Below are 14004 nucleotides of genomic sequence, written 5' to 3' on the forward strand. Positions count from 1 at the left end.
TTTATATGTATATGCACACTCAAGATCAATCTATTTAATGATATTCAATAACAAGTGATGAGATGAGAAACTCTTGAAAATATTAACTTGAATTACCAAACCTCAATACCACGTTGAAATCAAGATATATAAGTGATATCCCTTTTGGTTTTCTGAGTTGATTTGCCCAAGGAAGATGAATATAGATTGGAGCGCAGGCAATCGTATAGCAATCAGCTCAAGTTTCTCTATTCTGTTTCAATAAGATGTGTTCTTCTCTTCTTGTGTGTCTTAGCTCACGTACTAGGGTTTAGATATTCAATATATATAGTGTCTTACCCTTAGAATTGATCTCAACTGTTGGATCAAAGAAATAGCTTGTGAGTCCTTTTAATAAAAATTATATTTTTAAGTTTTCCCGCGAGTTCAGGCAACCGAAGTGGGGTTTAGGCTCCTAAAGTGGCGAGTTCAAGCGCATGAAGTACAAGTTCAGGCAACCGAAGTGTCTCGGCCTGATTTTGTGTTTCACCATTAAATCTTCAGGCTACTGAACTTAATCTTCAGGCTCCTAAAGAAATTCTTCAAGCGGTTGAGGTTGACTTTAGGCTACCGAAGTGCCATTTTTCTGAATTTTTCTTTTTTAATTTAAAAATCTGCTTTGCTCTCTTTCTTGGCTCTTTTATAAAAACATTTTCCAAGGTTTTAACAATATTTCTAAGTCCATGAATGTCCCCTAATGATGTTCATGAAATGCATGAATCCTAAAGTCAGTCTAAGGTATATGTTGAGCCTCAAATTAAATCATACGAAAATGTAAATACATGAGTTCTAAGTACCCATTCCCATGACGTTCTTGAACTTTGCAGCTTGCATTTTGATTCTCGTATTCTTTGAGTTCCATGGATCTTGCCAAGATATGTATGCTTTACTTGATGGCTTCCATGACTCGTTATCCTTCTGTGCATGCTTAATATAGTTCCTGTTCACAAACTCAATGCACAGATCAAATACCAAGTGATTTGTCATTATCAAAACCGGATTGGACTTGTAGAGTCAACACAAGCCCTCGACATATCCTCTAAGATTTGAATTACCCTTTCGGATCGACCATCTGTTTCAGGATGATAGGTAGTGCTAAATTTAATTTTGTGCCCATGGCATTATGGAAACTTTGCCAAAATTGAGCGGTAAATCTTGGATCTCTATCTGATATGATTCTAACGGAATCCCATGTAGCCATACAATTTCTTTTATATACGAATGACTTAGCCTTCCGAGTGAATATAAAATCTTGATGGGTAAAAAATGAGCTGATTTTGTTAACCTATCCACAATAACCCACAAGGTATCATGACCAAGTGTAGTCCTTGGCAACCTTGAAACAAAATCCATTGTTACTTCATCTCGCTATTATTGTGCAACTAGTAATGGCTGTAATAAACCTGTAGGCTTTTGATGTTCAGCTTTTGCTTGCCTTTTCAGATCTTTATACATCTTAGTGCTATCGGTATGGATTCTGTATTTAGAACAATGTGCTTACCGCAAGAATTCCTTTTTCAAATCATGTGGAACACAAAGCCTACACAAATAACGAAATCCTCCATCAGAAGATTTTGCCCATCCTTCTAGGTGTATACCCTCTTCTATGCCTCTCAATATTTTTTGAAATTGAGGGTCTTGCTCTTATCCTCTAATAATTTGCTCCAATAGAGTTGTTTGTGCCCTTAAGTTATATATATAAACCTTATCTCCTTGAATGGTTGTTTGCAAGTTAAAAGAATGTATTATCTCCAGCATTTTCCACCTTTGAATTTTCAAGTTTGCCAATTTATGTCGGGACTTCCTGCTTAGTGCATCTGCCACAACATTTGCCTAACCTAGATGATAATCGAGTTTGAAGTCATAGTCTTCCAAATACTCCACCCACCGCCTTTGACTTAAAGTTCAATTCCTTTTGAGTAAAGAGATATTTAAGGCTTTTATGGTCTGAATACACTTCAAATTTGTTTTCATACAAGTATGAACTCCATAATTTTAATGCAAACACAAAAGTGGCTAATTCCAAGTCATGCATTGGATAATTGCGCTCATGTAGCTTTAATTGTTGTGATCCATACGCAACCATCTTTTTCTATTGCATCAACACACATCCCAGTCCATTCAAGGAAGCATCTGTATATTCTACATAGCAATCCTTGTTTGGAAGAGCTAGTATTGGGGTTGTTGTCAATCGATGCTTTAATTCTTGAAATGCTCTTTCACATTCTTCACTCCACACAAATTTAAGTCAACTTAATCAATGGCATAGCTATTTTGGAAAAATTTTGCACAAACTTGCAATAATACCCTGCCAAACCCAGGAAACTATGAATTTTTGGCCACATTTTTAGTGGTTTTCAACTCAGTACAACCTCAACTTTAGAAGGATCGATAAATAACCCATTCTTGGTTATGACATGACCTAAAAATGTCACACTAGTTGTCCAGAACTTGTATTTCTCATGTTTAGCATATAATTGATGCTCCCGTAATGTTTGTAAAGCCAATTGCAAGTGCTGTTCATGCTTTTCCTAAGTCTTTAAATATATCAAAATATCATCGATAAAAAACATAATAAATTGATCTAGGTATGGTTGAAAAAACCCCAAATGGTAACACAAGAAGCTCATAATGACCATACTGTGTACGAAATGCTGTCTTTGGGATATCTGATTCCTGAATTCTTAGTTGATGATAACCGGATCGTAAGTTAATCTTCGAAAAATATTAGGATCCTGCCAATTGATCAAATAGTTCATCAATTCTTGGAAGTGGATACCGATTCTTGATAGTAACCCAATTCAACTTCCTATAATCAATGCATAGCCTCAAGGACCCATCATGCTTCTTATGAATAAAACAAGTGCACCCTATGGTGATACACTAGGTCGAATAAATCCCTTGTCAAGGAGATCTTGTAGTTGCGCCTTAAGTTTCCTTAGTTTAGCTGGAGCCATTCTATATGGGACAGTCGATATAGGTTCCGTCCCCGACACTAAATCAATAGTAAACTCAATCTCTTGCTTTGGAGGCACTCCTAGTAAATCATCTGGAAAAATATTTGGAAATTCATCAACTATGGTCTTATGGGTAAAGAAGCTCGGGTTTCATTAACTTGTTTGCTTTCTTTCATTGTTGCTATAAACCCTAGACATTAGCCAAAATTCCATCCTTTCACAAGCGACCCAGATACCAAACATGAGAGCTTCTTTGTTTAGTCTCCATGGAAGGAAACTATTGATCCATTTGGGTCTCATAGTACTACTTTCTTTTGGAAACAATCAACAAGTGCATGATAAATGGATAACCCCTCCATTCCTAGGGGATTACATCATAATCCATAATATCCATGATTAATAAGTCAATTGGGAAGTCATGTTCATCAATATGTAAAATGCAATTTCTGCATATTTTGTTCACATTTATAGTTTTCCACACAGGTGAAGCAACACATAGGACACTACACAAATGTTCATATTCTAAACACAACATATTAGTAAAGGATGTAGCAATGTAGGAGTCGGTAGAACTAGAATCAAATAAAACTATTGCCCAAGTGTTGTGTAAAAGAATCATACCTTCCACCATAGCATTACTTGCCTCCTCATTTGGTTGCTCTCCATGATGCCCATGCTGGGACATTGCAATGGCATAAAATCTTTCTTGCACCTTTTTCTCTAACTCCTTCCCCTTTCCCTTATATGAAGCTTCAACCTTAGATGGATTTGTAGGACTAGGAACTTTCAGCTGGGTTGGTTTCACTGAATTTCGAGGAGAACTCAAACCTGGGGAAGGATATGGTTGATAAGGTCGAGGACTAGAAAACTGAGTTGCTGGTTGTTGTTGTCTTTGTGGTATCATAGGAGATTGAGAGGTAGGACACTCCCTCCTTATATTCTCCTCTTGTCCACACTCATAACACTTTATAACCCTAAGGAAAGGGCCACTGATTTGAGCATGTTGGCCTTACAAGGCTTAAAATCTTGTTTTGATGATAACAAATCAGAGGAACTTAACATATTTGGTAAAGTGATGATATTTCAGGACTCAAGAATGAGAATATAAGGTCAAGTGCTCACAAAGATCAATGAAAGCTTATATTCCAAAGAAAGATGATCAATGCAGCTTGAAGAGTCAAGGCATGGATTCAAAGATGATTTAATAAAGTTTGAAAATCATGAGAGCATGAATGAGAATTTGCTAAAGAATATTAAAGTTTGAAGATCATGAGAGCATGAAAGAGAACGTGCTAAAAGCTCAAAGTATGTTTAAAGCTCAAAGAAAGGACTCAAAGCAAGGACATCCATGAAGACTCCATGAGTTGAAGAATATAGAGTCTTAAGGAAGTTTTTATGTAAGTACTTCAAGTAAAGCTCAATATAAAATGAATTGAAGCTCTTTAGGATAAATTAAAATCTTAAGAAACCATTTTTCAAAGACCTTGAAATATATTTTCTAAAGTTAAAAATAATTAAGATCTCAAATGAAAAGAGTTTTCAAAATCAAAACCTTAAAAAACAATGTTTTTGAAAGCCCAAGCGCCTGCCCAAAAATCCTAGGCGATTGCCTATATTTGTTTTTTAAGAATTGGCAGACAAAAAGGTGCCAGGGGCCTGATAGGTGCCTGACAGGCGCTTGCCTGGTCATCCCAAGCGCTTGCCTGTGTTTTGATAGGCGACTGCCAGTGTTCTGACTTTTGAATTTGAACTAAGACAGGCGCCTGCCTTGTCGTGATAGGCGACTGCCACTTGAACAGTATTTTAAAATACCAACGGGAATTATTTTTAAATTGGTTTCTTGGGCTCCAATTCTTTTACAAACTTGATCAACACTCCAAGTAAATTTGGGGAGCAAGGATTTAACTTTTTAAATTCTATAAATAGCCCCCAAGACATGGATTTTAATCACTAAGAAATACTTACAGCAATCAAAGAAATCTCAAGTGCTCTCAATTCACTAAAGCTCTCTTGCTAACATCTTGTTGCACACTCAACTGAGTTCTTGCTGATTCTCACACTGAAATTGTGTTTTCAAAGTCTGAATCTTTCAATCAAAGGAAGATTAATTCAGTGATATAATTTCATTGAGCTTCAATTACTTTATGTTGAATTTACTTTGAAGTATATTGTGTTGATTGTTGTACTATCTACTTTATCTGAGAGTGTCTCTTGTACACAAGTTCTCTTTCTTGTTTCTTGTCTTGTAGACGATTCAGGGCTGTTGGATCGTTGTTATCAAGCGTAGGGTTATCGCTTGGAGAGGCATTGCTCTAGCCTATTGAAGGGGTGACCGAGTGTGGGGTATCACTTGGAGAGGCGTTGCTCTAGTCTACTTAAGGAGTGTTTGAGTGTGGGGTAGCTTGTAAAATGTTTGTTCCGCCCGGAAAGGAACGGTATAGTGGAATCCTTTGGTGGTATTGGCCAAAGGCGAGGACGTAGGCTGGGGATAAGCCGAATCTCGTAAAAAACGTGGGGTCATTCTCTTTCCCTATTCTTTTTAATTTCCAGTATATATCAACTGCGTGGATGATTTAAATTTCCTAATCATAAAAACTACGTGGATTGAATTTTAAATAAACTAAAGATTAATTTGTTTTTAGGACTTGCGGAAACCGAAAGGAAGTACGTTGATTGATCAATATTAATTGCAGAAACCATAAGGGAGTACATTGATTGATTCAACACCCAAAACCTATTAACTGAAGGTTTATTTGAAATATGAATTTTGGGAAGAGTGTGGATGTTATATTGCTTATCATCTTGAACGATAAATTTCATTCTCTACAGGGCTTGAATCAAATTCATATATACAGGGCTACAAAAACTGAAACTTGTATAAGAGCTGGTTTTCATATCTTGATTGAATATTTTTGTGATTGGTTACTTTGAGTTATTAAAGTGCTGAATCTTGAAAGCATTGCTAGAATCAATCTAACTTGTGTATATTGTTTTGATCATTTTGGTTGAATTGAATTGTTGGAAGAATATATGAAAATCTACAAAGTATTCTAGTGACCATACTTACACCTATTTATAAAGGTTTATAACTTAATTAATTTTCCGCTGACCTTGTGATTATAAACCAATTTGTTTATGTTGTGTTGAAGTATTGGTTTTTGGATTGATTGTCCAAATAAGGTTTGGTTGTGTGATTGTTAGATTAACGAGAAGTTAAGAATTCACGAAAGGAATTAAAATAAATTTTAATAATCCAATTCACCCCCCCTCTTGGGACAACTCCTTAACTTTCAGAGCACTTTGCTGTGGTGCTGGAGAGACTTTTGGCTTCTTTCCAACTGATCAGGATTGGCTAAATGAAGGCTTCTTCTTCTGGTCATAAATTTTATGAGTGTCTTCAATGTCTTGCTGTACCACGGCAGCTCTTTCTAGTATTTCTCCAAAACTTTCAATCCTTAGGGCCACAAGTTTAGACCTAATAGTAGGTCTTAGTTCCCTTTCAACTTTCAATTCCTTAGTATTGACAAGTTCAGGTCCAAGCCGTGATAATTCAGCGAATTTGCTTTCATATTGGCTAACAGACAAGTTCCTTTGAGTCAACTGCATAAATTCCTGTAATTTGGCTTCTCGGAATGCCTTTCGGAAATATTTCTCATTGAAAATTGTTTCAAAGTTATCCCAGCTCATAGCCTCAACATCTCTCACCCGTCGCACAGATTCCCACCAATGGCTAACCTCATTCTCGAATAGGGAACTTGCAATGATGACTCTATACTCATCTGGCATTCTAAGCATATAAAAGAGTTTTCAGACCTTCCACAGCCAATTCTTTGACTCCAAAGGTTCTAAGTTTTCTGCAAAGCTGGGAGGGTTTTTAATTTCTTAAACTCCTTCAACATATGCATTTGTTTTTTGATAATTGTCTCTTCTAGCACTTGCTCCACTATTGGCTGTTGATTCATCTGAGTTTAATGGTTATTTTGCTGAGTTAGCTAATTATTTTGAGTCATTGTAGCTAATGCTTGATTAATAATCTGTAAGGCTGCGTAAATGTCTTCTAAACCTTCAGATTCTCTTGGAACATTCTGCCCCGAATTGACACACTGCTGTTGTGGGGTTGAAGAAGTTGGACCACCCCTTTGTCTCATTCTCCTTGAAGAAAAGAAAAATATCAAGTGTTCTTCTGCATAGAGGAGGCAGGTGTGGTATTTTAGTAATTTATGTTGGCAGTGACTAGAGTGGGAGATGTTAAGCAGTGGTTTCAAGCTAAATATCAAATCGAAGACTTGGGTACTCTGCACTAATTTCTTGGTATTGAGATTGTATGGTGTAGGAAAGAGTTAAGTCTATCTCAGCAAAAATATACTTTGGACTTGCTAGGTGTGACTAACTTGTTGGGAGCTAAACCAGTTGATGCTCCAATGGATTCTAAGATGAAGTTGTCTTGGACCGGACTTTGAAGACAAATGTCAATATAGGTAGTTGGTTGGCAAGTTGATCTACTTGATTGTCACGGGACCTAATATATCTTTTGTAGTGGGGCTGGTGAGTTAGTTTATGGAAAAATCCAAAAGCAAAACCATATTGGGATGCTGTTTGTAGGATTTTGCACCATCTTAAAGGCTTTCGCGGAAAAGGTCTAATATATAAGTACAATTAAAACTATGAAATCATGGGATACTCTGATGCACATTAGGTTGGCTTTGTTGACGATTTGGATAGTGTACATTTGTAGGAGGTAACCTTGTTACCTAGTGTAGCAAGAAACAAACTACTGCAGCTAAATCTAGTGCTGAAGCAGAATATCAAGCTATAGCTCATGCTGTAAGAGAGCTTAAGTGGTTGAAGTCTCTTATGTCAGAGATGGGATTTTGGTAATGAAGACAATAAATATGTTTGTTATAATCAAGAAGTCGTTTATATCACTAGTAATCCAGTATCTCATGAGAGAACAAAGCACATTGAAGTTAACTGTCATTTTGTGAGGGATGTTGTGTTGAAGCAGGTCATGATGACTCTTTTTGTGAAATCTGTGAATCAGTTGGCCAATGTTTTCACACACAGCCTTTATTCAAGTCTGCGTTGTCTAGTGGTTGTAACAATCTAGGATTAGGTTATATTTATACACCTCCAGCTTGAGGGGGAATTTTAGAGGAGAATATATTATTTCACTAATTAGGTTGTGTGAGTGGCTTAATTTTTGTCCTTAAAGTTTTTATTAATTTTATTATTATAGGGCTCTAGGAAACTGCCGCTTCTTTCCTTCTCTTGCTTTCAACTTCTTTTCTTCTCTTTTTCCTTGCTTTCTACTTCTCCTTTTCTCTTATTCTCTTCTTCTCTGCTTTATCTCTAGCTTTACAACAAAAACTTAAAACTCCTTTACTCTCAGAAACATTGCAATGTGCTATGAAAAAAATCTTTAAATTGATGAGTCTAGTTCTGACACTAATTTGTGGGTTCTAGCCTCTAGGGTAGTTGCTGTACTTTGTTTCTGCAATTTGGTAAAGGTATTGGATGAAAATTTGTCTTGACTTTTTGAAATTTGGCATTCTTTTATTTGTTCTTCAGGACATGATTTGCGCTGTAGCTGAACTTGAAAGTGACAGACAGCCCCTTGCTGAACGGTATAACCGCAAAACTAAGGAGACCACTATGGGAATCATGCAACTTTTACCAAAAACCGTGGATTGGATGGTGAGGTACTAATTAAATTTTAATTGGAGATTTTTTTGTTGTTATGGTGATCTCTCTCTCTCTCTCTCTCTCTCTTTCTCATGTGTGCATGTGCAATTATCCGTTATTCTTGATTTGATGAAGTTAAAAACTTGAGCTTGCTTGCAGTGAATTGGGTTACCGGACATACGAAGTGGAAGGAAATCCAACACTGTTGTACAGGCCTTTTGTAAATGTATACCTTGGCTCTGCCTACCTCAAGTGGCTATCAAACTATGAACAAAAGTAGGTCAATGATTATAACTTGTGATTCCTTTCATGTGTTCCTTTCTTTTTTTAAAAGATTTTTATGGATCCATAGGCTTCCCTTTACCAGAAATATTTTATTGCCATGGTGATTCATAAGGAATTTTGAGTTTTGTTTGCCCTGAATAATTACTATTAGGGATTTTCTTTGCAGAGAAAGAAGCGAAGAGTTTGTAGTTAGGTCTTATAAAGGTGGTGCAAAAAAAGCAACTCACAAATCAACTTTGCCATATTGGAGACGGTATCTTTCTGTCAAAGAAAGTCTTCCTTCAAGGTGGTGGTTCTTGCCATGCAATGTTAACTTGGAAGCTAGATTATACATTAAGATTAACAATTTCATAATTATATCTTTTATTTTTAACATTCTAGAGCATTTGATTGGGGCACAAGAATCTATGATATGCGTTTGGACATTTTAGAACTTGGTGTCTTTACTGTAGTGAAGTTCCATTGTGGGATTGTTTGAAGATGTGCATTTCTTTCTTTTCCTTTTCTTCAAATCTCAAAATTTTGAAGGCAGAATGTTATTGAATGAAACTTCGTAATTGTTGATTTTCCATTAAAAATGTTGGAAAAAGAAATTTCTTATTAAGGGGTGTTCGATAAAATTTTATGCTGTTATGCTGAATACTTTTGTTTCTTGTGGAAAATTTTGTTCATATTTTCTTCCATTAAGCAATAGTGTACAATATTCACAAACTTTGTGTGGGGATAATAGTCTTCACTATGGACTATGCAATTACATTGTCTTACTTTGTTTAAAATTTTCTTTGGGAGTATGGCACCGATTGTTTGGCTTTTTTGCTGAGAATTTCGTTTCCCCTGAATGGGTGGAAGATATCCTGTCTATTTCCTTTAGAGGCTTAAGATGCAGGTAAATTGAGGAGAATTGAAGTTTTGCTGTTTTTTTGGGCATCTCTGGGATTTTGATGACGATTTTTGGTTTAGAAATGCATTTAACGAAGCAAATATATAATCCTTGTGCTTATTTTTGCCAAATCTTAATTACTGATTTTCCATTAAAAATGGTGAAATATGAAAATTTTTTAGTTAGCAATATTATAAGAAATATTATGCTGTTTTGCTGAATACCTGTTCTGTTTTTTGTGGAAAATGAAGTTCATCCATGTTCCATCAAACAGTAGCGGTGGCAAAGAACTGAGAATTTATATTGACTATTACTTTTAACAACAACAAACCAAGCCTTAAGTACCACTAGGTGGGCTCGGATCATGTATCCTTTCATGCCAATTTACACAACCTTTGGCAATTTCCTCCAACAATTTGATAGTTGTTAAATCCTTGCTGGCTGCCTCATTCCAAGTTATTTTAGGTTTACCTTACTCCTTCCCCGTCTAATACCTCTAACAGTAACTAGCGCACTCCTTACGCATCGTTTGGCAGTTTGGCCTATGTTGCAGTTGCACAAACCATCTCAGCACCCCACTCTTATCTTCTCTACAGCTGCTATGCGTAACTCACCGCGAATATATTGATTCCAGAGTTTTTCTTTTAACATTATACCACTCATCTCAACCAGTTTGTTCTTCCCCCTTCCAACAGCCCCCCCCTGCGCGTTTGTATGCCCCAAATATCATTTATAATCCTGCATAACATGTGCATATATATTTCCTTTTTATTAAAATTCAATTATTATGATATTAAAAACCTTCACGCCGTGTTGGGATTTTGCCAGTCATTAACATGGTCAAGATGCGACAACATAAGTGTGATCAAACAGTTAGGCAAGTGGCTGAAAAATTATGACCGTGATTGGTGGTCTATAGAAAAGCATTCAATAAAGAAACTGTATAATCCTTGTGCCTACTACTATTACTACTACCCGCTATTATTATTATTGCCAAATCTCTGTGTCACTGTGATTGGAGCGCTGAAATTTGTCCAAGATATTTCTTCCATTTTACTTAATCATATTTACATGTCTTTGTACTGTAAAATTCCAACATCATTAATATGAACTTCTGTTTGGATGGTTTATTTATCTGCCACTGAAGGCACAATGATGGGGATCAACATGCACCTTGAGTATCTTTCGTGGATATTGTGACATGTGGACGACCACCCGAAGTCCACTATTGAGGTGAACTTTATTTGCAGCAATTGAAGCTTCTCTTAGAAGCTAGCTTGGACAGAGGATGACAGCTTGCAAGTCAAAGAGTCTTGGGTTTTCAAGAAGCATTTATTTCATTTTAAGTTCCTAGACTCCATTATCATAATTTTTCTAGTTCCTAGGCACCTATTTCCTATGACAAACTATTTCCTAGGAACCTCATTACATATGTTTTAAATGTTTTATTTTAATTTTTGTATTTTCTTTAATCTTTTAATAGGCCATCACCTATTTCCTATGACAAACTATTTCCGAGGAACCTCATTACCTATGTTTTAAATGTTTTATTTTACTTTTGTATTTTCTTTAATCTTTTAAAAAGCCATGTGCAAGTCATGTGCATGTAAGGCTATAAATATGCCATCACTTGTATTGTAAAATGCATCTTGCATTATCAATTAAAAAAAAGAAGCTTTTTCTTGAACTTGTGAATCTTGTTCCTCTCCTTGTGAGTGAGTAGTGTGAGGCTACGCTTTGTCGCCCCAGAGATTGGGTGGTGAGAGACCACGATAATATCAATGTCATCATCAACACTACACACTCACACCTCTTTCACAGCTCACAGCCACAACCACCTCAAGCTTCATTCTTGTCTCAAGATTCCTAAGGATCAACAAGCTTGTTCGTGGTGTGATCGAGTATTCGTGTGTCTTGGTGTTTGACATTCCAAACCTTTTGGTAAGCTCGTTTCAATTCCTTGTTTGTGACCATCTAAAACAGCCACTAAAAGTACCTTGTAAGTCTTGAAACTCTATCCGAAGCCTTGATTGAAAAACTTTGTTCATTCTCTTTGAATCTTCCTAGATTTTCAACATGAACATGCTTGCTAGTACCATGCTTAGGGATATTTGATTTGTACATTAGGACTTGTGATCTAAGACTTCTAATATTACATCTTTTAAAGTGAACTTGATTACTTGAATGAAATGATCAATTAAGGGTTTTGAACCAAATCATATATGTTTTCAAAATCTCAACAACTTGTGATCATTAGAATATGTTTGTGATGTTCATGCTTTGTTAATTCAATTCTTCTCATAGATAGTGATATTGTGTGTGCGCTACAAAGAGGGTCAACCATAGGACTAGGGCTACTTAGAACTGTCCTACATCATATAGGTATTAGAGCCTAGGTTAGGTTCACATTTAACCCTACTTTGTGTGACCAAACACCATTCCATAGGGCTGCCCTAGCGTTGGCCGAATCCTTCCCCAACCCCTAGGATATCTACTCGAGCTGGGAATCCTTACCGAGGTTGTAGGACTGATGTTGAGAGATGCCTCAATTGATGAGCTTCAAGATCAAGTCCGTAACTTGAATCAAAAGCTAGTTGAGACCTGCCAAAGACTAGATAGGTTGGAAGTCCAACTAGTCCATAACCCACCCCAAGACAATTTAGAGCCACACATTAAGCGAGGCAATGATGATGAACAGCCTAGAGAGCCACCTATGCCTCCTAGAGAAAGACCTCCTTTTCCTCCACAAAGGCGAGTGAATTGCCAAGATGACTTTGTTAGGAGACCCCCATGTCATGAGCCCTATGCCCAACATTGGGGTGATAAGGACTATGACGTTGATGACTTTCAAGGTAGGAGACCTTACCGTAGGGACCATCGTGATCCTTACAAGGATGTGATGAGGCAAGTGAAGATAGAGGCCCCCGCCTATGATGGACAGATGGACCCTTAAGTCTTCCAAGATTGGTTGACTGAGATGGATTCCTATTTTGACTTGTATAGGATGACTGACCCTCACCGGGTTGTGTTTGCAAAAATGAGGTTGACGGGGCAAGCCAAACTCCATTGGTTGAATGTCAAGAGGCAAGAGACAAGGTTAGATTGTAGGCCCATTGAGCAGTGGCACCTAATGAAGGATAGGTTGAGGGAGAAGTATGTACCCCTTAGCTATAGAGAGCGCCTCATGGATCAACGCTATAGTTTGCGTCAGGGTAGCATGACTATGTCAGAATACATGAGTCAATTCGATGAGTTGTCTATAAGATGTGGTGTCTATGAGATTGTTAGTCAGCAAATCTCCCGATTTCGCATAGGATTAAAGCCTGAACTGAGGAGAGAACTGTTTCCCCATCACATTGAGTCCCTTGAACAGGCCTATAATTTAGCTCATGACTTTGAGCAAATGAATAAAGGGCCCATGGGAAAACGGTTTGGTGCCTCTTCAAATGAGTCATACTCTCGAAAGGTACAGAGTTATGAAAAGTCCCGACCAGCGCAATCAGGTCAAGTCACCACCCGAGGGAGCAATCCCACAATCCAGCAGCCTATGGACAAGGGAAAAGCACCCATGATTGGATCCTCTCGCCAAAGTTCTAGCAATGCAGTGTGTTTCAGTTGCCATAAATAAGGACACTTTGCCAAACAATGTCCCACCAGGAACTTGGCATTTGATAGGGAAGATTGGGAGGATGAGCCTGAGGAGGATCAAGTATATGTTCCTGAAGATGTACCTAGTGAGGATGAGTTGTCAAGTGAGCCAGATGAGAGTGCCCAGTTGAGTGTGATGAGATGCATTATGATCATTCCCAAGGATCAGAAGGACTGGCGTCGCACTTCTATTTTCCATACTTACATCAAGTGTGGGAGTAAAAGTTGTAAGATGATCATAGATGGTGGTAGTTGTATGAATGTTGTGTCTAAATTCGCAGTAGAGAAGTTGGGATTGAAAGTTGAGCCACACCCACAACCATATAAGGTGGCTTGGGTTGATGCCACTATCATGCTCGTGAGCCATAGATGCCTAGTCCCCATTAAGATTGGTGATTATGAGGACGAGATTTGGTGTGATGTCCTTCCCATGGACGTTGCCCATATTTTGTTAGGACGGCTTTGGTTGTATGATTTGGATGTCTCACATAATGGGCGTGCCAACACTTATTCCGTTAGGTGTAATGGCAAGAG

General features: G+C 37.4%; 1 protein-coding gene across 3 annotated transcripts in view; it reads left to right on the forward strand.

Moving 5' to 3' along the window:
• The window catches only part of LOC131145098 (uncharacterized), a 79384-nt gene that overhangs the window by 27615 nt on the left and 37765 nt on the right, over window positions 1-14004 (forward strand). For 2 of the 3 annotated variants that reach the window (XM_058094176.1, XM_058094177.1), the window contains exons 5-7: window positions 8544-8674; window positions 8817-8933; window positions 9109-9228. In XM_058094176.1, the coding sequence (XP_057950159.1) occupies window positions 8544-8674; window positions 8817-8933; window positions 9109-9228 (368 nt within the window). Of the gene's footprint in view, window positions 1-5340; window positions 5492-8543; window positions 8675-8816; window positions 8934-9108; window positions 9229-14004 lie in introns of those variants that run through there. The other variant, XM_058094179.1, reaches the window with a different exon arrangement.

The sequence above is a fragment of the Malania oleifera genome, chromosome 12 (genome assembly GCF_029873635.1).
Source record: "Malania oleifera isolate guangnan ecotype guangnan chromosome 12, ASM2987363v1, whole genome shotgun sequence".
In the NCBI taxonomy this organism is placed as follows: Eukaryota; Viridiplantae; Streptophyta; class Magnoliopsida; order Santalales; family Ximeniaceae; genus Malania; species Malania oleifera.